A 27,875-nucleotide genomic window follows, 5' to 3' on the forward strand; every position below is an offset into this window, starting at 1 on the left:
TTATATAAACTTAACATGAAAGATACATGCATATAAAAATCTCAGTGATGGCATATAAATATTACAGTCACTTAAGTATCTATTTCAGTAAATACAATGTTAAAAGCTTTAACTTAGGAAACAATTTTTAAAGGGAATGAGTCTCATGTAACCAGAAGACATGAGCGTAAGGCTCAGTTCAACCACGTACTTGCCAATAAATGCTGTTATCTAGATGTGAAGTCAAGGATTAGCATTATTTAGTGCTACAAATATCCAAAACCATGACAAGAGCAATGGAATGGAGACTCAGGATCATAATGCAGGGCAGCACTGGCTACGGAACAAGGTAACCATCTCTGCAAAGAAATCACTATAATTCTAAAATACTTCCACAGCATAATGGTATGGGCCATTTTTTTAACTGGCTAAATATAACCAAAGCATGCTGCATATCTATTAAGTGTACAGTACTATACACATAATACATAGTCTTTTTACATTTGTTTGGTGACACTTTTGTTTAGTAAAAGGTTAGAAAATCAGAGTTCATGTTACAGAAAATAAAGCTACACTTATAATAAACAAAAGAACATGCACAATAGAAGAACATGCACTATGCCCAAATAGTTGTGGGCAAAGGTTAAAAGTGAATGAATTACTAAAGGTTAAAAGTGGATGAATTACTGCATGTTCCCCAGTCATCCTGTGGATTCTCCAGATGAGAAGCAGCAGTATGTGGAACATCAGACCTGCCGAACTAATGCAATCCTGTTTCTATCATACCACTGTTTCTATTATATAAAGATAGGTAAATTAAATCAGTCTATAACCATAACTTTTTACAAGTAAAAGAACTATATTATCAATGTGTTCACTTAAAACTGTGAACTACAAATGGGATTGACTTTCACCAAAAAATAAATTATGTAAATATTCACCAAAAAAATAGCTTAACCATATGTTAGCACTCCCTATCAAAAAGAGTAAATCTTTTTTTCCAATATATAATCATATAATCAATCTTTTACTAACAAAAAATGTTATAGCCTGGCCAGTGGCTCAGTGAATAAAGCATCATCCCTGCACACCAAGGCTGTGGATTCAATACTGGGTCAGGGCCTGTAGGAGAAGCAATCAATGAGCACACAACTAAACGGGACAACTAAGTGGGAATGGCGAGCTGAAGCTTCTCACGCTCTCTCTCTCCCTTCTTCCCCCTCTCTCTTTCTCTCTCAAATCAATGAAAAAGAAAAGTTTTTTTAAGACATGCCTGACCGGTGGTGGCGCAGTGGATAAAGCGTCGGACTGGGATGCCGAGGACCCAGGTTCAAGACTCCAAGGTCGCCAGCTTGAGCACAGGCTCACCTGGTTTGTTATCTGGTTTGAGCAAAGCTCACCAGCTTGGACTCAAGGTCACTGGCTCGAGCAAGGGGTTACTCGGTCTGCTGTAGCCCCATGGTCAAGGCACATATGAGAAAGCAATCAATGAACAACTAAGGTGTTGCAACGAAAAACTGATGATTGATGCTTCTCATCTCTCTCCGTTCCTGTCTGTCTGTCCCTATCTATCCCTCTGTCTCTGTAAAAAAAAAAAAAAAAAGACTTTTATACCATAACAATTTTAGTTAATAAAATACCAATTCATTTAACTTTTAATAATGCAGAACCAAAATTACTTCTAAATGTTTTCTACACTGTGGAACATATTTACCAGTAAGATAAGGCAGAAAAAACACAGTTAATAAGTTATAAGTTCTACTATGATTATAGTATAGTTTGTATTAATGGCATACCTACAACAACAAATATATACAGATAGATAGATAGATAGGTAGGTAGATAGATAGATAGATGACAGATAGATAAACAGATGGCAAATGAATAAATACACACTTTTGAAAACCTTATACCCAAAGGTTAGATAAAACAAATTTCAGTAGATGACCACATGTATTCTAACACACTGCATTCAGATACTGAATACTTAGAATATACAAAAAAGCATTCAATTAAGTACAAGTGTTAAGGAAAAAGAAACAGTGCCTATCTTAAGAAGCTTAAATCTGCCTGACCAGGCAGTGGTGCAATAAGTAGAACATTGGCCTGAGATGCAGAGGACCCAGGTTTGAAACCCTGAGGTCACCAGCTGGAGCACAAGCTCAGCAGCTTGAATGAGAGGTTGCCGGCTTGAGTATGGCATCATAGACATGACCCCATGATCACTAGCTTGAGCCCAAAGGTCACTGGCTTGAGCAAGGGATCACTTACTCTGCTGTAGCTCCCCAGTCAAGGCACATATGAGAAAGCAATCAATAAACAACTAAGGTGCCATAGCAAAGAATTGATGCTTCTCATCTCTCTCCCTTCCTATCTGTCTCTCCTTGTCTGTCCCTCTCTTGCTCACTCTCTCTCAAAAAAAAAAAAGCTTAAATCTGTGGTAAGAACAAAACTAAATGAATGTTACTTGTTACTTGCTACAGGACACACACACACACAAATAAATAAAGTAGTCTGTGAGTTCAAAAGAAAAGATTAAATCTAATAGGATGAAGCAAAGAAATGTTGAATAAAGTAACATCTAATATTATGAAATTACTTATAACAGTAAAAAGGGATAAAACTAAATGTTTATCAAATGGAAAGGTTTATATAAATTATGAAACATTCACAGAAAAATATCAAAGATATATTAATAAAGGTTATAAAACACTCATTTATAATATGATTCCATTTTTTTCAACACACATGTGCTTTTATGTCTAAATGTATTTATTCAACAAAGCATAAAATAAATGAAAGTAATACCACTGATTACTTCTTTTTACCTTTATATATGGTCTGAGCTTTTGTTTAATGAGTATATATTTTTACAAAATCTGAAAAATACCTTAATTTTGAAACAAAGAGCATATTTTCTGCATATTTTATAGTCGATGGCATTATTTACTAAAAAATTCAATGTAAAGTAACAGAAAAAGCATAAGACTTAGGATCTAAAAAGTCCTAATTTCAGTCTCTACTCTTCACTCTTCATTCTAATCATGGGACCTTAAGCTGTTTCCTCATTTATAAAACTTAAATTATAATATCTATTTACAGAATTATTGTGTGGACTGAATGACTAATACAGGTAAAATATATTTAAATACAGTGCAGTATTAATAAACATCAATTCTTATCCATCTTTTTTTTAACATTATTTATTGATTTTAGAGAGGGAGGAAGGAAGAGAGACAGACAGACAGAAATATTCATCTGTTCCTGTATGTGCCCTAACCAGGGATCAAATTCACAAACTTTGTGTATCGAGATGTGTATCATGACGATACTCAACCCATCCCAGCTATCCGGCCAGAGCAATTCCTATCCATCTTTAAAAAATAATCAACATTTGAGTCATTTATTAAATGGTGAGGGGTGGTGAAGACCAAATTCATAATTCAAGCCAATCTTAACTCAATAACAAATTTTTACTTGAACTCTCAATACAGAGCATACAAATTCTTAAGATTGGGAGCTTAATTTCCTACCCATTAAGCTGGAATCAGCACTCCAAGAAATATTCAGGACTAAGAACGAACTCCCAAGCTTCAGTATTAACAGTGATAATAACAGTTAACATTTACTAAGTGCTTACTATGTCAGGCACCTGGCTAGCAGCCTTACAGGAATTACTTAATCATTTAAAAAACTCTGAAGTAGGTACTGAAAATGTAAGGGAACTGGCAGTAGGTAATGGAACCCAGATACCCACCAAGACAGGATGAGTCTAGACCACATGGATTCACCAACTGTGCAAATCTGCCTCCCCTTGAAGACACCTAGGGACAAATCCTCCAAAGGCCAGCTGTTATAACAATTCTACATGGTAGTGGGATCGTTCTTATAATTAGTCAAAATCTGTATCCTTACGATTTCCTCACACAGTTCCTCTGGATGACTGACATGACATGTCTCATGATGGTCTTTTTTTTAATGTGTACCAAGTAATTCAACACGGAGAATCAGATACTAAAATTTTTAGATTCTTTTCTTTTACGAACTAGAAAGGGCTTTAGGTATCGCTTAGTACCATCCCACTCTTTTATAGATGAGTAAACAAATTTTAAGTAATTTTTCCACAGTAATTAGTGGCAATCCAGTGCCCTGAAACAATAAAGATTATATCACCTCCCCAGAAAGAGTATTTAAGTTCCTTGCAAAGAAGTAATGTAATGAAAGTAGAGAAGAAAAAATTAGATTCTGTGACTAATTGTGCCATAATAAAGTATTTAGTTCATAAGCAGCATAGTAAAAGAAAATGATTTTTTAAAATACTACCTTTATTTTCAGTACCTTTTACACTGTTCTTTTAAATTAGGAAAAAGAACAATTTGATAAAGGAACCTAAGAAAATTTAATACTCACCCAATTATCATGTGCTTTTTTCTCATGAGAAATAATCTGAAAAAAAAAATCATTATAACACTTTTCTTATGTAAAAAACATTCACACCTACCACTATGATTTAGTACATAACTCATAAACTCAAAAATAACTCAAGGAACTCTAATGCCATTAATATCAAAGTCTTTCCTTTTTGGTATAAATGGGGAAGAATGTATATAGTATTAATTAATTCAAGAATTATGCCACAAAAAGAAGACTATATGAAAATTTGCTTTAAAATGTTACTGACTGAATGAATATAAAGAGAAATAAACTTTCAATTTTAGTAAATTTCAATTTTATACAATAATCAACTATGAGTTGCCAATTAAGAGACACTAGCCAGCCTGACCAGGCGGTGACACAGTGGATGGAGTGTCGACCTGGGAGGCTGAGGACCCAGGTTCAAAACCCTGAGGTTGCCAGCGAGCTCATCTGGCTTGAGCAGAGGGTCGCTGGCTTGAGCGTGGGATCACAGACATGACCCCATGGTCACTGGCTTAAGCCCAAAGGCCACTGGCTTGAAGGCCAAGGTCACTGGCTTGAGGAATGGGCCACTGGCTCAGCTGGAGCCCCCCAATCAAGGCACTCAATCAATGAACAACTAAGGAGCCGCAACAAGGTGATGCTTCTCATCTCTCTCCCTTCTTCTCTGTCTGTCCCTGTCTGTCTCTCCTCTCTCTTTCTCTCTCTCTAAATAAAAAAAAAAAAAAAGACACTAGCCAGACTAACGATGAGACCCCAGTGCTGATATACAGGGTGGGGCAAGAGTAGGCTTCCAGTTGTGAGTACAGGAAACACAGAGTTAAAGCTATCGTAATAGGCCCTGGCTAGTTAGGTAGGTTAAGACCCAAAACAAGGTTGCAGGGTCGATCCCCAGGTCAGGGCACACACGAGAGGCAACCAAAAAAATACACACCTGAGTGGAACAACAAATGCTTCCCTTTCCCCTTCCCTCTCTCTCCCTTCCTCTCTCTGTCTTCCTAAAAATCAATAAAAACTAAGCCCAGCTGGATAGCTCGGTTGGTTGGAGCCTCGGCCCAGAGCAGATTCAATCCCCCAGTCAGGGTACGTACAAGAGCAGCTCGATGTTTTTTGTTTTGTTTTGTTTCGTTTTTGAGAGAGAGACAGGAACAATTCTATCATAATAATCATAGCCTGCATGTCCTTTTCCACCGGAACAACTGTACACCTACTTTGTCCCTTCCTGTAAGTTATTTATTTATGCACTTCAAATTCCCAAAGCAGCGGAAGACGTAACAACTTGAAACATCTCTTTTCTCAGAATCCTTGCATCTAGAAATGTTCTACAGCCACATGAAAACCTCAAGAAAGATAGACATCTAGTCAAGTAACTATATTCCTGAATAAAAACAGAGATATCAATTCAAACAAATCAAAATTGTCTCAAGTTATACATACACACACACCACACACACACATACCTGCCCTTGATAAGAATGAATGGTTCTCTCCAATTCTTCTTCAAGATCTTTGGCTCGCTTTCTATAGGGAAGAAACAATCATTTTACTATTAATGTACATATTCTAAGAAACGATAGAACACTCTCTCTGCTTTGCTTCATGTAAAAAAAGAGTTCATAACTTATGTTAATCACTTTGAAGAGGTCCTAAAGTATATTTTTTCCTGATACAATTTTAAAATTAAGCTTTAAGAGTTGGGTTTACCCAAACCAAAGGTCATGCAAAGATTTATACGGTTCATTGGTAAATTTTTATTTTATTTTATTTTTTTTCTGTATTTTTCTGAAGCCGGAAACAGGGAGAGACAGTCAGACAGACTCCCGCATGCGCCCGACCGGGATCCACCCGGCATGCCCACCAGGGGGCGATGCTCTGCCCCTCCAGGGCATCACTCTGTTGCGACCAGAGCCACTCTAGCGCCTGGGGCAGAGGCCGACGAGCCATCCCCAGCACCCGGGTCATCTTTGCTCCAGTGGAGACTCGGCTGCGGGAGGGGAAGAGAGAGACAGAGAGGAAGGAGAGGGGGAGGGGTGGAGAAGCAGATGGGCGCTTCTCCTGTGTGCCCTGGCCGGGAATCGAACCCGGGACTTCTGCACACCAGGCCGACGCTCCACCACTGAGCCAACCGGCCAGGGCCAAATTTTTATTTTTAAGAAGTATGATCTTAGAAGATTTACTCACAAATCTGTAATCTTTAACAGAATTCTAGGAAATTAACAAATTAATTTTCATTAAATTAATTTTTTAAAATAAACTGTTACTTGTTACCTTTATAAGAAAAATAAGATAATTCCTTCTTTTGGATAAAACTGAAGCTTACACTTCCTAATGAAATAAAATATCACAACTATCTGGTATACTGTTGATTGACTTACTATCTTATAAACACTTCTTCTGAACTTTCATCGTAGCTCACTTTTCTTTTTGTAGCATAATTCTTGAAGTAATTAATATTGTATACATTCTTCCCCATTTGTACCAAAAAGGAAAGACTTTGAAATTAATAGAATTCATAATTTTCTTGACATTAAAATAAAACAGAATTGCTCTTGTTCAAATTCAACTAATGTGAGAGATTTAAAATCTCACACACTGAAGAAAAATATTTTTACTTTTTATAACTTCTGTATAATTGCAGAATAGCAAGTCATCTAAATGAAAATTATAAAAAAAATACATTGTTTTATTTTTTGTTGTTATTGTTATTTTTTTTTCTGATATTGGGCTTGTGGATACCCTCCTCACCTCAAAAAGAAAGAAGTAAAATATATTTAATACCTATAGGTCTCCAGCTCTTCAGCTGCATGGTTGACCTTTTCATCTGCTTTAGAAAGTTTTTCCTCTTTCTCTAACCGGTAATTTTCTTCTACTGTTAATTTCCTTAAAAAAAAAAAAAAGCGTTTTATTTCTTTTACAATGTGTCATAAAATAATTAATTATATCACTTTAATTATATCACAATTGGTTCTCCCATAACACACTTTATACAATACCATTAAAAACATCACATGTAAAAAAAAAAAAATCACATGCAAGCCTTATCTGTGGTGGCACAGTGGATAAAGCAAGCGTTGACCTAGAATGCTGAGGTCGCCGGTTCGAAACCCTAGGCTTGCTGGGTCAAGGCACATATAAGAAGCAACTACTACATGTTAATGCTTCCCACTCCTCTCCCCCCTTTCTCGCTCTCTAAAATCAATATATAAAATCTTTTTTAAAAAGTTTGTTTAAAAAAACCAAAAAAACAAACAAACAAAAACATCACATGCAAGCCTGACCAAGTGGTAGCACAGTGGACAGAGTATTGGACTGGGACACAGAAGACCCAGATTTGAAACCCTGAGGTCACCAGCTTGAGCATGGGCTAATCTGGTTCGAGCAAGGCTCACCAGCTTGAACCCAAAGTCGCTGGTTTGAGCAAGGGGTCACTTCCTCTGCTGTAGCCCCCCAGGTCAAGGCACATATGAGAAAGCAATCAATGAACAACTAAGGAGCCACAACGAAGAATTGATGCTTCTCATCCTTCTCCCTTCCTGTCTGCCTGTCCCTATCTGTCCCTCTGTCTCTGTCTCTGTCACCAAAACAAACAAACAACCACATGCAAGAAACAAAGCACCTGAGTCAATATTACTGGCATGTAATTCAATATTATAAACTCAAATTATAAAGCATCTTGTCTAATAACACTGCTACTAATATAAAAATTCTGAGTTTTCTATAAGAACTCATAAATATAAGATCATCAAAGGTAAATATTAATAAAATTATCATGACTATATGTTATTTATCAAGATGTCTTACACAAAGAAGCATTATATATATTTATTAGACAAGAAGTCACCAACTAATGAACTGCTTCAATAATCTTTCAGTTGGTTGTTAAGCTGTAAAATAGTGATTAGTCTTCCAGGCAAGCTCATCAAAAAAAAACCCCAAAGTAAATAAAAGTAGTAGTCATCCTGCTTACTATATATAGTTCCTTCATAATAATTTCTAACTTATTGTACCATTAGTATGTATTATCTTATATAATTACCACAACAACTCTACAAGAAGGTTACTATTTAGAAAAAGAAGAGAAAGAAGAGGAAGAAGAAGAGGAGGAAGCAGCAACACAGAGAAACTGAATACTGAACCAAGGAATAAGCTAGCAAGTAGTGGCTCCATTATACTATATTTCCCAGTTGTTTCAGATGGTATCGTTAATAACACTGGTCCTTCAAGAAATACTGAACACCCAGAGAAAAACACATTTGGAGTCCTAACTATGAATGTCTTCCCTTCCCCATGAACTTGGGGGAGTAACATGATAAACAATTGTAAAAATTCTACAAAGCAACCGTAAATGTTTTATTATTTTACACACTACATTACCTATTGCTTAGGAAGCACTCCCCAGAGGTCAATCACTTCACAGGTGTTAAAAGAAAGAAAATAAGTCATCGCCTTAGGAAAAGCATAATCCTTGGATCTAGAAATGTTCCACAGCCACATGAAGACAGAAGTTTTTTTTACAGACCATCCAGATTAAAAATGGCCAGAAATTCTTTGACACCCCTCCCACTAAAAGGGGTGAACCTTCCCCTTAAGTTTGGGTGGGCTTATTAATGATGAAAATTACACTGTGAAAGGAAACCCAACAATATACCTAAAAAACAATCATCTTATTTCACATATTGAAAGCAACATATCAAGCTTCTATACTATTTCCCTTCCCTTCAATGTCATATTTGGAAAAGTGCTAGTCATGTAATATATCAGTAGTAAAAAACATCAATCCAACATCTAGAAATGATCTAAATCACACTGTATGAAGGCAAAATATTTAACATTTTATTAGTACAATCAAATCTATATTCCATTCTGAAGATCAGTGTCATAATTTATTGAACTTGAGTAGTGCATATATTAAGTATAATGGAATACACAATATTTGAGGAATTCAAAGCATTTCAAACTAATGAATGAAACACAATATGAACAACACACATACAGCTAGGATTCTATTCAGCTGCCCATCCTTGCTTTGAGTATCTACAGAAATTTTTCCTTGAAATTTTAAACATTACTCATTAAAATTCTATAAATGACCATAGTTTTATCCAAAAAATACACTCAAAAGTATACCTTTCACTTCAAATAACCCCTTCTATGTTCAAAAGGCCCTGAGGTACAAATGTACTTGCCATGCTAAAGATCATCAAGAAGGCCAGTGTAGCTATAAAATAGAGAAAAAGAAAATACATAAGCTAAAATTAAAGAGGTAGCCAAAGGCCCAATCTTGTAGGGTCTTGAAAGACATGAGGAAGCTTTGGATTAAATTCTAGGTGTGAAATGAAAACACTTGGAGGTTCTAAGCAAGAGAGCAACATTACTTATTATTTGCTTCAGAAGGGTCATACTGCTGAAATCAGAGCTGGAAGTTTTGAGTATAAAAAGAAACACTTTTAAAACTTTTTTAAAAAAAGAGAGACACCTCTCAGGATAATACTGTAAGAAATCAGATACTAATGTTGATGTCTTACTTAGATCAGAGTAGTAGTATAGGAGATGGTGAAAAGTAGATTCAGGATACAGGAAAGCTGACAGAATCTGAAGACAGACTGAATACGGGATATAAAAGAGAGAAGTTAAGGATGGCTTGACCAGCTGCCATGAGCAACTCAGCAAATAACTACTATTTACTGAAACAAGAAACAGTTTGGCAAGAGCAATTTACAAAAGGGAAAGGAACCAGCTTTACATATATCAAGAAGAATTTAATGAGTAGAATGCAATTACTAGGATGTCCATCCACATTCCCTGACTTAGCTTGTGGTATTAAGAAGTATTTTGTAGCAATAATTTGCCAATTATAAGAAGCTAAAAAGAATTTGTGAACTAGTTTCCAAAGTCCAGTATCATTTACATTTTCTTCCTTGAAAAAGTGTTTCAAGATCAAACAGCTTTCTTTAACAATGAATTAATGATATATAGCCCAACCACAAACTCAGAAGTTTGGATAATCACATAAACTTTACATGCAACATTTTAAGCTATTTTATTTGCCATTCAGTAAAGATATCAACATAAATTTTATTACCTATGAAGTATCATTTCATTTTCTTGATACAGTTCAGTCATTACTTTAAGTTTGTGCTGAAGCTTTTGATTCTCATTTTCAAGATGTTCATTTTCTGGCTGCAAAGATGCTTGTGCAGTCTGGAGATTTTTGATACACTCTATAGAATTTTTTTAAAGTCAAAATTTAAAAAGTAAATATTTTGAATTGCATATTAACATTTCATACAGATAAAAATTACTACAAGTAAAAAATTATTAATAAACTAAATTCCAAAAACAGAAAATCTATAAGGCATTAAAAAAAAATTTTTTTAAGACTTTATTTATTGATTTTTAGAGGGGGGGGTGAGGAGAGGCAGAAAGCATCAACTTATAGAAGTCGTTTCCCATATCTGCCTTGACTGAGCAAGCCAAGGGTTTTGAACCAGCAACTTCAGTATTCCAGGTTGAATGCTTTATCCACTGCACTACCACAGGTCAGGCCTGTAAGGTATTCTGAAATTTACACATGTTGATTTAAGCTTTAAGCCAGTGCCAAGGACAGTCACTTAACAGCGTATTAATGTTAGATAGTATCTTAATTAAAACTGGGTCATACCTATAAAAAAAACACAATAAACCAACATTTCAATCTTCATTATATTTTTGTACTTCTATTGTTACTATTTTGTTTCAAATTTTCTGTATCTTAAAATAGCACTGCAAATAATTAGAGCAGTGATTTCCAACCTTTGTTTCTCATGCACTCATAAACTAATTACTAAAGAAAAAGGGGCCCTGACCTCTTCTTTCTTAGTAACTAATTCATTTGTGCCATGAGATGAAAATGGTTGTATTTAGTCAGGGGCACTGACCTTAGTAATTAGTGTGTGTTTGTGCCATGAAAAAAAAAGGTTGAAAATCACTGAATTAGAGAAGAGGAAAGCAGTTTAGAAGAAAATCATAATATTATGAATAGAGAAGATCAATTACAGGAATTTATCTTACATGATCCATTAAAATAAAAGAAAGTTAGATTTGAAAGGAGGGTACAGGCAGGCATCATCTCCAAATACCACTTTTAGAAAATAATAAAGATTTTCCCAAGCAACTGTATTAAGGGTTAGGGTAACTGGTAAGAAAATCCTTGGTATTCTGGCACTTACTGCACAAGTTGTATGCTGAGTCTGTTAACACACTAAAATTCAGCTTCCTTGTCCTTATCTTTTCCTCTAGTGATTCTCCTATGGCTTTTAGTATGATGCATCACATATAGCAAAACTTTATTTTTTACATTGATATTACTTTTCAAACTCTAACAATAATCTAATTACCAATGAATAAAGCTAAGATCTTTTTTAAATAATCTGTATCTTTGCTGTTTCAACTTTTTGAAAAAGTGTTTTATTAAAAATATAGTTCACTTCTTGTAGACATTTTGAAAATACAGATAAGTAAAACAAATAGAGAAATCTATCGATAATCTCATATTCAAAGATAATCATTGTTGACACTTGGAGTATGACCTTCATTCTTTTTTTATACAAATGATTATGGTAAAAATTTTTTTTTTTTTACAAAATGTCATGTTACTTGTATCAACCATATCAGAAAAATAAATAAAAATGTTTCAATAAGCCTAACCAGATGGTGGCACAGTGGACAGAGCTTTGGACTGGGACGCAGAGGACCCAGGTTTGAAGCCACAAGGTCAGCTTGAGCGTGGGCTCATCTGGCTTGTGTGCAGGCTCACCAGCTTAAGCACAGGGTCGCTGGCTTGAGCCCAAAGGTTGCTGGCTTGGGCAAGGGGTCACTCACTCTGCTGTAGCCCCCGGTCAAGGCACATGAGAAAGCAGTCAATGAACAACTAAGGTGCCACAACAAAGAACTGATGCTTCTCATCTCTCTCCCTTCCTGTCTGTACCTATCTGTCCCTCTCTCTGTCTTGCTCTCCATTTCTGTCTCTCTCTCTCTCTCTCTCTCTCTCACACACACACACACACACACAAAGTTTTAATGAGCCTGACCTGTGGTGGTGCAGGAATGCTGAGGTCACCGGTTCAAAACTTTGGGTTTGCCTGGTCAAGGCACATATGGGAGCAGATGCTTCCTGCTCCTTCTTACCTTCTCTTTCTTTTTCCCTCTCTCTCTCCCCTCTCTAAAATGAATAGATTTTTTAAAAATCTTTAAAAAAAGCTTCAATGAAAAAAATCTTCCGCCCTGGCCGGTTGGCTCAGCGGTAGAGCGTCGGCCTAGCGTGCGGAGGACCCGGGTTCGATTCCCGGCCAGGGCACACAGGAGAAGCGCCCATTTGCTTCTCCACCCCTCCGCCGCGCTTTCCTCTCTGTCTCTCTCTTCCCCTCCCGCAGCCGAGGCTCCATTGGAGCAAAGATGGCCCGGGCGCTGGGGATGGCTCTGTGGCCTCTGCCCCAGGCGCTAGAGTGGCTCTGGTCGCAATATGGCGACGCCCAGGATGGGCAGAGCATCGCCCCCTGGTGGGCAGAGCATCGCCCCCTGGTGGGCGTGCCGGGTGGATCCCGGTCGGGCGCATGCGGGAGTCTGTCTGACTGTCTCTCCCTGTTTCCAGCTTCAGAAAAATGAAAAAAAAAAAAAAAAAAAAAAAAAAAAAAAAAATCTTCCATTCTACAGCTCTAATATCACTCTTGCATGTGCTAATGTTCTATGCATGTCCACTAAAGAAGAAAAGTATACTGTAAACAGATCTGTAAAATATACCACTAATAAAGGTCAATTTTGCAATTAAAGATTTTGAAAACTTAACAGTTTTAATTTGCTACTTTTAGTATCTCAAATCATACAACATATATTAACACTGAAATTCAAACCTAAGTATGGTTTGAATGATTTTTAAAATAATTTCATTATTTTAATTTCATATAAACATGGAGGAAACTGACAACACTTTACAAAGAAAAACAACTCACGTATCATCTTCTACAAACAGGAAACAAAAGTAAAAAAAATAAAAAATCAAATTGGATCTTCCCATAATTGATTTGATTCATGGAACCATTCTCAATTATTAGATTTATTTAGAAAAACTTTAAAAATATGTAGACTACCTACCTGTAAGCTCTTCCTTTGTTTTATCTACTTCAGTTAATTGAGTGTATATTTGGTTTCTTTCTCCTTCTAGGGTTTTTAATGAAGCCTTTAACTTCAAAGAATAAGAGAAGGAAAAAAAGCAACATTAATCAGTTATACAAAAAAAATCTCAATATATGATTCCAACCTTTTGCAGCTCTTTTATCACTTTGATGAAATTATTGCCTAGAATGCATAAACTAACATAGCTTCCATCTTGAAAGTTAGAGAAGTCATCAATTGCTATAAATTTCAGAATAGGGATACAAAAGATCAGTGATGTGAACTTAAACTGTAGCTCTTTTCATTGTTTACTTTTAACATGTAAGTTTTTCTTTTATTTTTATTTATTGATTTTTAGAGAGAGGAAGAAAAATAGAGTGGGGAGGGGAATCAATTTCATTGTTCGCCTCTTTCATGCCACCATTGGTTGATTCTTCTACGTGCCCTGAATGGGGGTCGAACCCGCAATCTCACCACGTCCTGATGACACTATGATTAACTAAGCAACCAAGCCGGAGCCTCAACACATAACTTTTGATTAAAGTAATTTTCAAATTACATTACCAAGACTTCTCACAGATCAGTAAAGACCAGGATACAGAAAAGAGAAGGGATAAACCAGAAAAAAATGAATCTAGTATTTACTTCTCAAAATAGAATGTTGGGCAATGGAGATAGGAAAATATGACACCAGAGGAAGAACAATGCTCAAAGAGAGAAATATGACAAAAAATAGAGTAAATATTTTTAATATATTCCTCATCCAAAATAATTGAGTGCCGGCCTTAAAAATTTTTATAATAAATTCTAAAAATTAATGATATGAATTTCTCAGGTTATTATAAAAAAGAAAAAGTAAAGATAATTCTGATTACTGAAAATTCTGACCACTTATATGGTAATTACAAAATGGACCTTTAAAATAGTTACTAAAGATGTATGGGTTAAATCCATGTTCTATTTCATTTTCTCTTTTTTAATGTAGTAATGCAAACCTTAGCAGCATAAATCAGCTTCTTCAAAGCTCCTTTTGGTTGATTATCTATTGTAAAAAACAAAAACATAATAAATTACAAAAGAAAATGCATTGCCAAGAGACAAACAAATGATTTTACTAATTCACTCAACTAGAGCCTTATAATCCCTCTTCTTGCTACAATAATGAATTTGATATAAGGCAGAATGGCCTTGGATCTGCTCCCAGAAGTTAAACAATAAAAGAACTTGGTAGTACTATAACAGCAATTAATAAGGGTCTTCACTATTAACTCCAAGAACAGAGTTACAAGTATTTAGTATTCACTTAAATACAGTCCCAGTCTCAACTATTCTTGGATTCCTTCATCATACAAAATATGAGTAGAATTATACTCCAAATTAAAATAATATTAAACAAGCATGAGTTTTTTCATTAGGAAAAGAATATTTCTTACAAAATAAAGCAGAAGTAAAAAAAAAAAAAAGCACAAACAAAACTGTATTTATTTACTTTGGAAGTATAATTTTCCTCCAATGCATTATTGTTATCATCAAAGAAATTTATTTAAAAATCCTATCGTCTCCTTAATAAATCTGTTAATTATGTAAGTGTGAAGAGAGAGAAAAGGGAAAAGACACAAAAGTCAGAAGAAATAGGGGAAACTAGGTGAAAGCTACATAAGATCTCTAGGTACTCTTTTGCAACTTCCTATGCATCTATAATTGTGTCAAAATACAAAAGATTTTTTTTTTAAGTCAAAGGAATTAGCTGAGAATACAGTGAGCAGTTGTAGTGAACTTTTTTCCTGAGTTTACAGACTGCAACCAACAACAGCAATAACAATTTGGAATGGCCAAGTTTAAAGTACTATAACCCTCTGAACTATCTAAATAAAACAACACAAAAAGTATCCTGAGGTATTTATTTATATAATGCTCATTTTTCTTTTTTTTATCTTTAACATCTTTATTGAGGTATAATTGAAAAACCATAAAATGTAATCACTTAAAGTATACGGTTTAATGGTTTTCATTATGTTCAGAGAATTTCCTCACCTCAGAAAGAAACCCTTTACCATCACCACCCAACCCTTCCTGCACCCAGCCCGCAGCCTTATAATGCTCATTTTTCAAAGTACTCATCCAAACATTTTATTAGCTTGCAGTACAGGGGGAAACAGACATTGAAATGATTATGAAACAATGTGAAACTTGTTGTAATGATGATACATACAATATATAAAAAGAACAGAGGGAAGGAGGCTGTAAATCTGTCTGAGGAGTTAGAGAAAGATTTTGTGAAAAGGCAATATTTTGTGGAAGGATAACTGTAAGGGACAGTGAGAAATGACAAAGTATTAGAGAAAGATGAACAAGACAGATCAAAGCACAAGGTTATAAAGAACACTGTGCACATGGGGAACTAAAAGGAAATACAATGTCATTTAATACCTAAGAGTGCGCCATTTTCTGAATCACTCTTCATTTTCAAATCTAAGTTACCATCCGTTAAGTCTTCTCCAAGCAAAGCAGTCCAATCTTGCATCTTTAGCAAGCGTTCAGTCAGAGACTTGACATTGAGCAAATGGAGACAAAGAAGAGAGGGTGATGCTTCATGCTAATAATTTACAACTTGTGAATGTATACTTATAGTCTAAAAATCAGTGCACATAAATAACAGTACATAAGCTCTGGTAATGAGATACATAAATGCTCTGAAAAACCTAACTTTATTGGCTACTAAATTCTGAATGTTAAAAACAAAAGCTGTTTATTCCTAAATCAAATACAATTCTTGATAATGGCCCATCTTTGCTAAATATTATCACATGACTATAAAGTGACAAAATATTTTCTTTTTTTTTTTTTTGTATTTCTCTGAAGCTGGAAACGGGGAGAAACAGTCAGACAGACTCCCGCATGCGCCCGACCGAGATCCACCCGGCACGCCCACCAGGGGGCGATGCTCTGCCCACCAGGGGGCGATGCTCTGCCCCTCCGGGGCCTCGCTCTGCCGCGACCAGAGCCACTCTAGAGCCTGGGGCAGAGGCCAAGGAGCCATCCCCAGCGCCCGGGCCATCTTTGCTCCAATGGAGCCTCGCTGCGGGAGGGGAAGAGAGAGGCAGAGAGGAAGGAGAGGGGGAGAGGTGGAGAGGGGGAGGGGTGGAGAGGCAGATGGGCGCCTCTCCTGTGTGCCCTGACCGAACCGGGACCTCCACACGCCAGGCCGATGCTCTACCACTGAGCCAACCGGCCAGGGCCCAAAATATTTTCTTATATGACATTTTTCACATGTCACAAGTAAGAGTGGTCATTAATATGTGAGTAAATTTTGTGTGAAGTCAAATCTATAAGCAAGGTACATGATATACAAAAAGATTAGATTTCACAGATTCAACTTATTAAAGTAAACAACTAGCTGATTCAACTGATAGAAAGAAAAAAATTTATAAAAGTGAATCTGAATTGGAGCTTCAAAGGTTTTCCAACAGTACTTTTTTGCATTTTCTTGAATAAACATTTTCTAGCACCATAGATAAAAAATGTGCCATCCATGTATTTCTGTGGAAGGGCCCACCTAAACACCCACTCTGCACTACGAGTTCCACATTTCAACCAGCTCTCTCTAGAGAGATCCAACATAAATAGCACAGCCTACCACTTTGAGTAGAGTTTGGGATTATCATCTCAATCCTGTTTTGTTTAGGAAGAATTCCAAGTCCTTTAGTAGAGTGAATTTAGGGAAAAAAAATAAAAAATATGCCAAATTATGAATACAACTCCTAAAGATGGAATCTTGAAAAGTCTTAGTAGTAACATAAACAAACAAAACGTATAGCTTTCAAGACAATAACATCCACTTCCCTGTGTAGATTATAGCATGTAAGTTTTGTACACCTGAGTATCTGTTTCCAGCTTGGAAGCTTAAGATTTAAACAAGTAGGCAGAAAGGGGTGTAGAAGAAGGAGACAAGTTTCAATTACATTTATTCTTTAAAAGTTATTCATCTCTGGCCTAACCAGGTGGTGGCGCAGTGGATAGAGCGTCACACTGGGATGCCGAGGACCCAGGTTCAAGACCCCGAGGTTGCCAGCTTGAACGTGGGCTCATCTGGTTTGAGCAAAAGCTCACCAACTTGAACCCAAGGTTGCTGGCTCGAGCAAGGGGTTACTCGGTCTGCTGAAGGCCCACGGTCAAGGCACATATGAGAAAGCAATCAATGAACAACTAAGGTGTCACAATGCGCAACAAAAAACTAATGATTGATGCTTCTCATCTCTCCATTCCTGTCTGTCTGTCCCTGTCTATCCCTCTCTCTGACTCTCTCTCTGTCTCTGTTAAAAATAAATAAATAAATAAATTTACTTGTTCTTAAAAGTTATTCATCTCTGTAAAAGTACATATACCAGCTAACCCCAGTATTAAAGATATTCAGCCAATACATTTAACTTCATCTGTCCATTTTCTAAAATTCTTTCCAATCTCTTATCAACAGATGGAAGTAAAGGCAAAGGTAAAATCCATTATTCTTTTTCTTTCTTAATTAAATACCTATGCTAAAATAAGGAGAGGAGAAAAGGAACAGCTGTAATGTTGACATTTGGCAGCAAGAATGACAATACTGGTACAAATTTAAATGTATGCTAAAAAGTACACATCCGCAAATTGGCAAAATAATCGAAATAAAAGCTGCTTAAGACAAAATTTTTCACATTTCAGAGTTACTATCAAATTCTAGCTGACTCAGTCATTAAAATCAGCAGGGCCATTTACCTTGATCTGATTTTCTTTATCACATAGAATTTGTTTTGCATATACTTTGGAGTCTTCAAATGTTACTTTCTGTTTATTAAGTTCACTCACATGTTCTTTCCATTCTTCAGTTTCTTGTAAAAGCTGAAATCCAAACCCCACCGAAAAAACAACAACATCATATTTACTTATATAATTAAGTGTATCATTAATACGTATTATACAAATACATTGTTTTTTTTTGCTGAGAAAAGAGAAAGAGAAGAAAGGAGGGAATGAAGGGAGAAGAAGGGATAGAAGCAAGAAAGAAATAGTGGGCTCCTGTCAGCAAAGAACTTCCAAAAGAGTGGTAATGTAAAATAACAGATACTTAAACATTCTTCAACTGATTAACATGATTAATTTATATCAAATAAAAAGTTTTCTGAGATATACATATATGTCAGATTTGGTCATTCCTTACCACTCCTTATATTCCATATAACATACCATCCTACTTGTATTAAAAATTATCCTACACAAAAGAAATACAAAAGGACATATAGGAGATTGTCTTCCTCTTGTGCTCTCCAGAAGCACTTGCCCTTCTCATGGGTCAGTCATCAGTATGCTCAGAAGATTTATAAATACAAGTTGAAAAGTCTCTATACAGTACAAACCTGTTTCTGGCTTTCCTGAAGTTGAGAATTTTCACTCAAAACATCTTTAATAGCTACCTTAAGTCGTTTTTCATTCATTTGAAATATTTTGAAGGTTGTTTTGGTCTAAGTAAAAAACAACATACCAAGTTTATAACCATCAGTTTAACAGAATAGCTCTTTTTTAAACATATTCTTTCAAACATGGAATTAAAGTAAAAAACATGACAATATTAATAGAAGAGACAGCATAATACAGCAGAAAAAACTCTGGCCTAGAATCATAATCTAGTCATGGCTCCAACACTAACTTGCCATGTGACTTCGAACATTGATTTAACCTCTTATAACCCTATATGTCCTATGCAGCAAGTTTAGTTAACTTTTTATTATCTGCCTGTCTTACCAGAATTTAAACTCCATGAGAGTTTTCCTCTCTTTTTGTCTACTAATGTAAGTGCCAATCACCTTCAGCAACGACCAGTACATAGCACTTCCTCAATAAGTATTTATCCAATAAAAAAATAAAATTTCCTGAGATACCTTGCATAAAAATATATACTGTAAAAATGTATACGCTAAGGTCCCAGGTTAGAAACTCCAAGGTCACCAGCTTGAGCATAGGATCATCAACCTAATGCCAAAGTTGCTGGCTTGAGCCCAAAGGTCACTGGTTGGAAGCCCAAGGTCGGTGGCCTGAGCAAGGGGTCACGCCTCGGCTTGAGGTGCCGCCTTCCCTGCCCACCCCCATCAAGGCACGTATGAGAAGCAATCAATGAAAAAGATCCAACTACGAGTTCACGCTTATCTCTCTCCCTTCTTGTATCTCTCTCTCACTTAATATATATATATATACATAATACATATATAGAAAAGATCCCTTTATCTCAAATTCTAACATCCTTTAATCATAAAATAATAAATTTAAAATGATTTTCAAAAGCAACAGATCTATTAGACTAATGCAACTTACTTCAGCTACCTGTGATTTGAGTAATTTTGATTCGTCTTCTAAGGTCTGTATTCTTTTTGAAATATCCACCATCTGAAAAGTTGGTATCAATTAATAAAGTCCTTCAGTTTCCAAAATGCCATATACATTAGATATACTGTTAACCTAAAGGTTTTCCTCAAAAAGCTGAGGGTTCAAATTAAGAAAACTTCTCAGCCATTTGCATATAGGATTTTACATTAAAGTTACATAATGGTATTTTATCTCACCTTAAATATTTCATGACATTTAAACTACATAGCCTCCAAAAGTCCACTAATATCATATCTTACTAACTGATCTCACAGACAAGATCTTCCTTAAGAAAGATTTTAAAATAGAATAACAAAGGAAAGTTAAAATGTGCTTAACATACCTTTTGAGTGATAAAGTAAAATCTATATATGTAATCATTCAAATTAAATTTAAGTAGCTATGCCTGACCTGTGGTGGTGCAGTGGGATAAAGGGTCGACCTGGAACAACTGAGGTCACCCGTTCAAAACCCTGGGCTTGCCTGGTCAAAGCACATATGGGAGTTGATATGTGCTCCTGCTCCTCACCCTTCTCTCTCTCTCTCTCTCTCTCCCTCTTTTCCCCTCTCTCTTTCTCTCTCTCTCTCCTCTCTGAAAACTGAATAAAATCTTTTAAAAAAAAATTTAAGTAGCTACTTCCACAGAGCATATAAAAATTTCTATAAGAATATGCAAGAAATTTAACATGATAACAGTAACCTCTAGCAAATGAAAAGAGCTAGTGGATCTGAAAATCTTTACTCTCCACTTTATAGCATTCTGCATTCTTTAAACTTTTTACAGTGTATGCAATACTTTAAACTAGCAATTTTCAACCAGTATGCCACAAGCATTTTTAAACCATGCAATACTGACTGTTTAGTTGAGGCACTGACTTCTTTCTCTAAGGACTGTCAAATAAAAAACTGACAACAGCCAACACAACAACAGCTGTCCAGTGTGAATGAATCAAATTATACCAATTTTTTTTGTCAGATCAGCAAAACAGAGAATATATTTTCTTGTTGTCTACAGAATTTTAGTAATTCGTTTATGTGTACCATGACATGAAAAAGGTTGAAAATCACTGCATTACATGATACCATAATTTTAAAAAATGCATTTCTTTCTTTTACCTAGTTTCCTCAAGCACAGAAGCCTTACCAGTTCATCTTGTTCAGAATGTTTAGATTTCTCTTCCTTTAACTCTCTTTCTAGAGAAAGTATTTCATCCTCAAATTCAGATTTAGAACTGTGCAGCTTTTCACAGATTGCCTAAAAGAGGAAGTCAACTTGATAAGATAGACCTAGGAGTTTTTGGTTGGGATAAATCAGATAAGTATAACAAAACAGATATTCTCTAAGTTAAATAAGTTTAATTTACATATTTGTTCATTTTTGTAACATTGAAATAATAGCAATTCCAGCAGGGGTCAGCAAACTTTTTCTATAAAGAGCCAGAGAGCTAATGTTCTGGGCTTACAGGCCAGGCAGTCCCTGATCCAGCTACTAAACTATGCTTATGTAATAAGAAAGCAAAGACAATTCGTAATGAATGGGCATGGCTGTGTGCCAAATTTTATTTACAAAAACAGGTGGAAAGCTCAGTCTAGTTTGTCAACATCTGCCCTAAAGCATTTAAAAAGCAAAAATGAGAAATAAATCCAATGTAATAAAATCAAAGGCATAATAAAATAAAAAATAAATTAAAAAACAATCAAGATTATTTCATAATAATCCACATTGAATTAAGACATATTTTCTGTGACCTTCTAAATTTAAACTGATTGGTTATTCCAACTCGATATTAAATACAGTAAACATACCTGTGCTATTTGTGATCCTTCAACAAACTTGTTAAAAAATAAACCAAAAATTCAAAGAATGTAATGTAGGCCAAAATAAAAGCAGAACAAATACATTCTTACTGTAGTCATTAAAAACAGTATTTATATCTATTTCCCCTAATTTGACTAGTTCATTATATTCTTACTTGAATCAAAATTACTATTGTTTTGATTTTTATCTACAGATTCAACTATCAAATTTTCAAGTTGTATCATTAGTTTATATTCAATTATATTTATCAATATTAAAAATAAACATTTTTTGGCCCTGGCAGGTTGGCTCAGCGGTAGAGCGTCGCCTGGCGTGCAGGGGACCCGGGTTCGATTCCCGGCCAGGGCACATAGGAGAAGCGCCCATTTGCTTCTCCACCCCCCCCCTCCTTCCTCTCTGTCTCTCTCTTTCCCTCCCGCAGCCGAGGCTCCATTGGAGCAAAGATGGCCCGGGCGCTGGGGATGGCTCCTTGGCCTCTGCCCCAGGCGCTAGAGTGGCTCTGGTCGCGACAGAGCGACGCCCTGGAAGGGCAGAGCATCGCCCCCTGGTGGGCAGAGCGTTGCCCCTGGTGGGCGTGCTGGGTGGATCCCGGTCGGGTGCATGTGGGAGTCTGTCTGACTGTCTCTCCCCATTTCTAGCTTCAGAAAAATACAAAAAAAATTAAAAAAATTAAAAAATAAACATTTTTTTAAATTGCTAAAATTTGAGAAAAACTTCTGAAATGTTCATTTTAAAGTAAAAATTCAGCTAACCTTACTGCTAGATTTAGTAAATTCAATGTCTTGAGAATAAACAGGTGTTCTATTTTGTCCACAATACCACCAAGCTTGAGTAAATGCCTTTGCCCTCCAGTTTTTGCTCTTCTTTAAGCATGCTAAATGCCCGTTAAAATTTTTTTAAAGACTAATAAATTACATCTAGAAGAACAGTTAAAAGATAGTCAAATCAAATATTACAATTTCAACAAGTTCTTGAGGATATTAATTGGTAACAAAGAAATAAAAAATTAAGAAATTGATTTCATTTGGAATTCAATTTGTAACTTCAACTTCAGACTCTAGTAAGAATGCTGAATCACGACAGACCTTCTGATACCTACAGACATCATGACTGAGAACTGACAAGTTGGACTTACTGAACATGTAGAACACAGGTAGAAAATCTATTGTGTTCTACTCTTTATAACACTTCCATCTAAAAACAGTAAGGCACTCCCATTACCTAGGGCAGTGGTCAGCAAACTCATTAGTCAACAGAGCCAAATATCAACAGTACAACGATTGAAATTTCTTTTGAGAGCCAAATTTTTTAAACTTAAACTATATAGGTAGATACATTCCTTATCGAGGTAGCACCCACATGTGGTATTTTGTGGAAGAGCCACACTCAAGGAGCCAAAGAGCCGCATGTGGCTCATAGAGCCACGGTTTGCCAACCACTGACCTTGGGTAATCTCTTGGGAGTTTAGCCAGCAACAAACCTTCCTTCCTGTTTCCAAATCAGACCTAACTCAGAAGAGCTGACTATGCATAGCTCTCTCAAACTCTAAATTCAGTGATACCATGCTGACATCTTGAAGTTGATCACCATCAGCGAGTAGTTATACAATAGAACTCAGCAAATGCTATAAAGAAGGGCTTCTGCTTTTCAGATAGCCAGTTGTTAAATATTTACCAGCACACTCCCGCTGATAATACAGTGTGTCCATAAAGTCATGGTGCACTTTTGACTGGTCACAGGAAAGCAACAAAAGACAACAGAAATGTGAAATCTGCACCAAATAAAAGGAAAACTCTCCCAGTTTCATACCTATTCAGTGCAGTTCAATATGGGCTCACGCAGATTTTTTAGGGCTCCTTAGGTAGCTATCTTGTATAGCCTGCCTCTACAGACTCCTCACTGACTGATGGCCTACCAGAACGGGGTTTCTCCAACAAACTGCTGGTTTCCTTCAACTGCTTATCCCACCGACTAATGCTATTCCTATATGGTGGCGCTTTGTTATAAACGCGCCGATATTCACGTTCACTTTGGTCACGGATTCGAATTTAGCGAGCCACAGAACACACTGAACTTTCCTCTGTACCGTCCACATCTTGACTGGCATGGCCATGGGCTGCTCCGCTGTATACACGGTGTTACGTCATCATCTGCGCATGCACACATGCTGCCACCTCATCCTACAGAAACTGGGAGGGTTTTTCCTTTTATTTGGTGCAGATTTCACATTTCTATCGTCTTTTGTTGCTTTTCTGTGACCGGTCAAAAGTGCACCATGACTTTATGGACACACTGTATATATAAATCTCTGCTCTAATTTCAGTCAGCTTCTAATATACAGGGGATGAAGTAAAGGCAAGCACTGCCACAATTTACATAATTTACTGTTACCCACTATTCCTAAATTTATAAAAATTAACTCTATTTTTATTTCTGGAGCAAAGTAAATCAAAAAGAAAAAAAATGGTCACCTTAATACATTTCTCAGGAATAAAGAATAAAGAGCTGCTAGGGTGCCCTAGAGTCCAGTGAAATCTCACTCAAAACAAGTTGGTGCCCTGGCCAGTTGGCTCAGTGGTAGAGCATCGGCCCAGTGTATGGAAGTCTCAGGTTTGATTCCCAGCCAGGGCACACAGGAAAAGCGCCCATCTGCTTTTCCACCCTTCCACCTCTCCTTTCTTTCTATCTCTCTTCCTCTTCTGCAGCCAAGGCTCCATTGGAGCCAAGTTGGTCCAGGTGCTGAGGATGGCTCCATGGCCTCCACATTAGGTGCTAGAATGGCTTCCAGTTGCAAGGTGCAATGCCCCAGATGGGCCAAGCCATCACCCCTTAGTGGGCATGCCAGGTGGATCCCGGTTGGGCACATGTGGGTGTCTGTCTCTCTGCCTCCCCATTTCTCACTTCAGGAAAAAAGAAAAACAACAACAAAAATAAGTTAGCAACCACAGCTCAAATATTTAAAATATTTCATGCCACTTACTAAAGTTCTATTTCCTATATTTAACATTTTTTAAAGTTTAACATCCAGAGATGCTCCTTTACATTTCCTTTGAAATAGTTTTGAGAAGATACATTACTTTTTAAAGCTTATGCTATCTCGTAAGAATATTCTCCCAGCTTTTATGATTATACTATTTATTTTACCTCCAAACGTTGAGCTTCTGCTGACTCCTCAAAGTTGGAATCCTTAAATGACTCTAAGCCTTCAGACTGAAAGAAAGCAATACTGTAAGTAAAAACTCTACAAATTTTATTCCAAATTGTATCTGTGTACATGTCTAAGAAGCAGACAGAATCTACTTTCACAGGTATATTAAGTTTATTTGGATTTACTTAGCTTTAAGTTCTTCAAATTTGACCTCTATAAGAAACAAAGTCAGGGCATCTAACATATCACAACCCATTAGCTTGGGTAACAAATGGCAGAACTTCACACATAAGACGGAGAGAGCTGACCAAAATCTACCTATTCATTAAAGAGAAATATATACTAAGTGGCCATCAGAAATTTTCACTTCTATTTCAAATCAAACAAATAAAGCAAGTAGAGAACATAAAATGTTTAAAAAATTAAACAGTATTTATATCTATTTCCCCTAATTTGACTAGTTCATTATATTCTTACTTGAATCAAAATTACTATTGTTTTGATTTTTATCTACAGATTCAACTATCAAATTTTCAAGTTGTATCATTAGTTTATATTCAATTATATTTATCAATATTAAAAATAAACATTTTTTAAATTGCTAAAATTTGAGAAAAACTTCTGAAATGTTCATTTTAAAGTAAAAATTCAGCTAACCTTACTGCTAGATTTAGTAAACTCAATGTCTTGAGAATAAACAGGTGTTCTATTTTGTCCACAATACCACCAAGCTTGAGTAAATGCCTTTGCCCTCCAGTTTTTGCTCTTCTTTAAGCATGCTAAATGCCCATTAAAATTTTTTTAAACAGACTAATAAATTACATCTAGAAGAACAGTTAAAAAATAGTCAAATCAAATATTACAATTTCAACAAGTTCTTGAGGATATTAATTGGTAACAAAGAAATAAAAAATTAAGAAATTGATTTCATTTGGAATTCAATTTGTAATTTCAACTTCAGACTCTAGTAAGAAATGCTGAATCACAATAGACCTTCTGATACCTACAGACATCATGACTGAGAACTGACAAGTTAGACTTACATTATAAATATATGTTAGCTTATGCCACTAACTTTGTGATAATTTGTTACAGCAGCAGGAGAATATACTAATACCAACCCACATAGGCTACCTTATAAGTAAGTCTAAACCAGAAACAGACTAATCCTTTGTTTTATTTTATTTTTTTAATATTTATTTTATTGATTTTAGAAGAGAGGAAGGGAGCCTGATCAGGAGGTGGCGCAGTGGATAGAGCGTCAGACTGGGATGCAGAGGACCCGGTTCAAGACCCCGAGGTCGCCAGCTTGAGCGCGGGCTCATCTGGTTTGAGCAGAGCTCACCAGCTTGGACTCAAGGTAGCTGGCTAGAGCAAGGGGTTACTCAGTCTGCTGTAGCCCCACGGTCAAGGCACATAGGAGAAAGCAATCTATGAACAACTAAGGTGTCGCAACAAAAAAACTGATGATTGATGCTTCTCATCTCCCTCCGTTCCTGTCTGTCTGTCCCTATCTAGCCCTCTCTCTGACTCTCTGTCTCTGTAAATAAATAAAAAATAAAAAAAAATTAAAAAGAACACAGGAGAGAGACGGGAACATCTATTCCTGTATGTACCCTGACCAGGGATCAAACCAGCAACCTCTGCGCTTTGGGACAATACTCTAACCCAGCGGTTCTCAAATATGTATTGGAAAATACATATTTATTATACAATACATTTTTAAATAAAATATGTATTTCCGATGACTTTAGTCGACCCCTGTGTTTTGGTCATTTGACTCCCGCTGGGGTCGCGACCCACAGGTTGAGAACTGCTGCTCTAACCAACTGAGCTATCCCACCAGGCCTAGACTAAGCCTGTAAACTGAGGCCAAGTTTCCAAATATCTCAATCTATGATTAAAGTTATCTAAAATTTCAAATGTTCCTCACTGGCAAATCCACACTAGAGAAAGATAATATTACCCACTTCAAAATTATCTATACAATTTTTGTTATATTATCACTGATACTCAAAATAAAATAACTTGGTATTCAAAAAGACAATATTTGACTGAGAACCAACTGAAAAAGTGACCAAGAGAAACAGACTCCTAGAGGACAAATAACAGAGTTGTTAGTGAGACACTGACTATAATCAAAAAGACATACAATAACAAGTGTTGGGAAGAATGTGGAAAAACTAGAACACTCATAAACTGCTGGTGGACATGTACACAGGCATAGTCACTGTGTAAAACAATTCGGTAGTTCTTCCAAAATTTAAATATAGATCTAGTAGTTCTACTTCTAGGTATATACCCAAAAGAACTGAAAACATATATTCACACAAAAACTTGTACATAAATGTCTTAATAGCCAATAAGGAGAATAACCCAAATGTCCATCATCAACTGTCAGGTCAACTGTGACACAAAATATTATTTGGAAAAAAATTACAATTGTAGTTCTGGATTTAGAAGTCTAAAACTAGTTTTATAGGCCCTGGTCAGTTGGCTCAGCGGTAGAGCGTCGGCCTGGAGTGCAGGGGACCCGGGTTCGATTCCCGGCCAGGGCACATAGGAGAAGCGCCCATTTGCTTCTCCACCCTCCCCCTCCTTCCTCTCTGTCTCTCTCTTCCCCTCCCGCAGCCAAGGCTCCATTGGAGCAAAGATGGCCTGGGCGCTGGGGATGGCTCCTTGGCCTCTGCCCCAGGCGCTAGAGTGGCTCTGGTCGCCGCAGAGCGACGCCCCGGAGGGGCAGAGCGACGCCCCTGGTGGGCGTGCCGGGTGGATCCTGGTCTGGCGCATGCGGGAGTCTGTCTGACTGTCTCTCCCCGTTTCCAGCTTCAGAAAAATACAAAAAAAAACAACAAAAAAAACCCTAGTTTTATAATGCTATAATAAGGTATCAGCAAGTCTATGTCTTTAAGTAGGCTCCAGAAGAGCATCTGTTTCTTGCCTCTTCCAACTTCTGGAGGCTATACACAT

General features: G+C 36.5%; 1 protein-coding gene across 11 annotated transcripts in view; it reads right to left on the reverse strand.

Moving 5' to 3' along the window:
- The window catches only part of MIA2 (MIA SH3 domain ER export factor 2), a 128,551-nt gene that overhangs the window by 42,832 nt on the left and 57,844 nt on the right, over window positions 1-27,875 (reverse strand). For 9 of the 11 annotated variants that reach the window (XM_066343224.1, XM_066343223.1, XM_066343222.1 and 6 more), the window contains 12 exons: window positions 24,902-24,967; window positions 21,083-21,193; window positions 19,888-19,959; window positions 18,936-19,040; window positions 18,298-18,420; window positions 15,976-16,093; window positions 14,541-14,587; window positions 13,525-13,615; window positions 10,478-10,616; window positions 7,174-7,275; window positions 5,856-5,916; window positions 4,390-4,425 (listed from right to left, as the gene is read on the reverse strand). In XM_066343224.1, coding sequence (XP_066199321.1) covers window positions 4,390-4,425; window positions 5,856-5,916; window positions 7,174-7,275; window positions 10,478-10,616; window positions 13,525-13,615; window positions 14,541-14,587; window positions 15,976-16,093; window positions 18,298-18,420; window positions 18,936-19,040; window positions 19,888-19,959; window positions 21,083-21,193; window positions 24,902-24,967 — 1,071 coding nt within the window. The remainder of the gene's footprint in view (window positions 1-4,389; window positions 4,426-5,855; window positions 5,917-7,173; window positions 7,276-10,477; window positions 10,617-13,524; window positions 13,616-14,540; window positions 14,588-15,975; window positions 16,094-18,297; window positions 18,421-18,935; window positions 19,041-19,887; window positions 19,960-21,082; window positions 21,194-24,901; window positions 24,968-27,875) is intronic. The other 2 variants (XM_066343220.1, XM_066343221.1) reach the window with 2 other exon arrangements.

This window comes from Saccopteryx leptura, chromosome 6 (assembly GCF_036850995.1).
Source record: "Saccopteryx leptura isolate mSacLep1 chromosome 6, mSacLep1_pri_phased_curated, whole genome shotgun sequence".
Classification (NCBI taxonomy): Eukaryota; Metazoa; Chordata; class Mammalia; order Chiroptera; family Emballonuridae; genus Saccopteryx; species Saccopteryx leptura.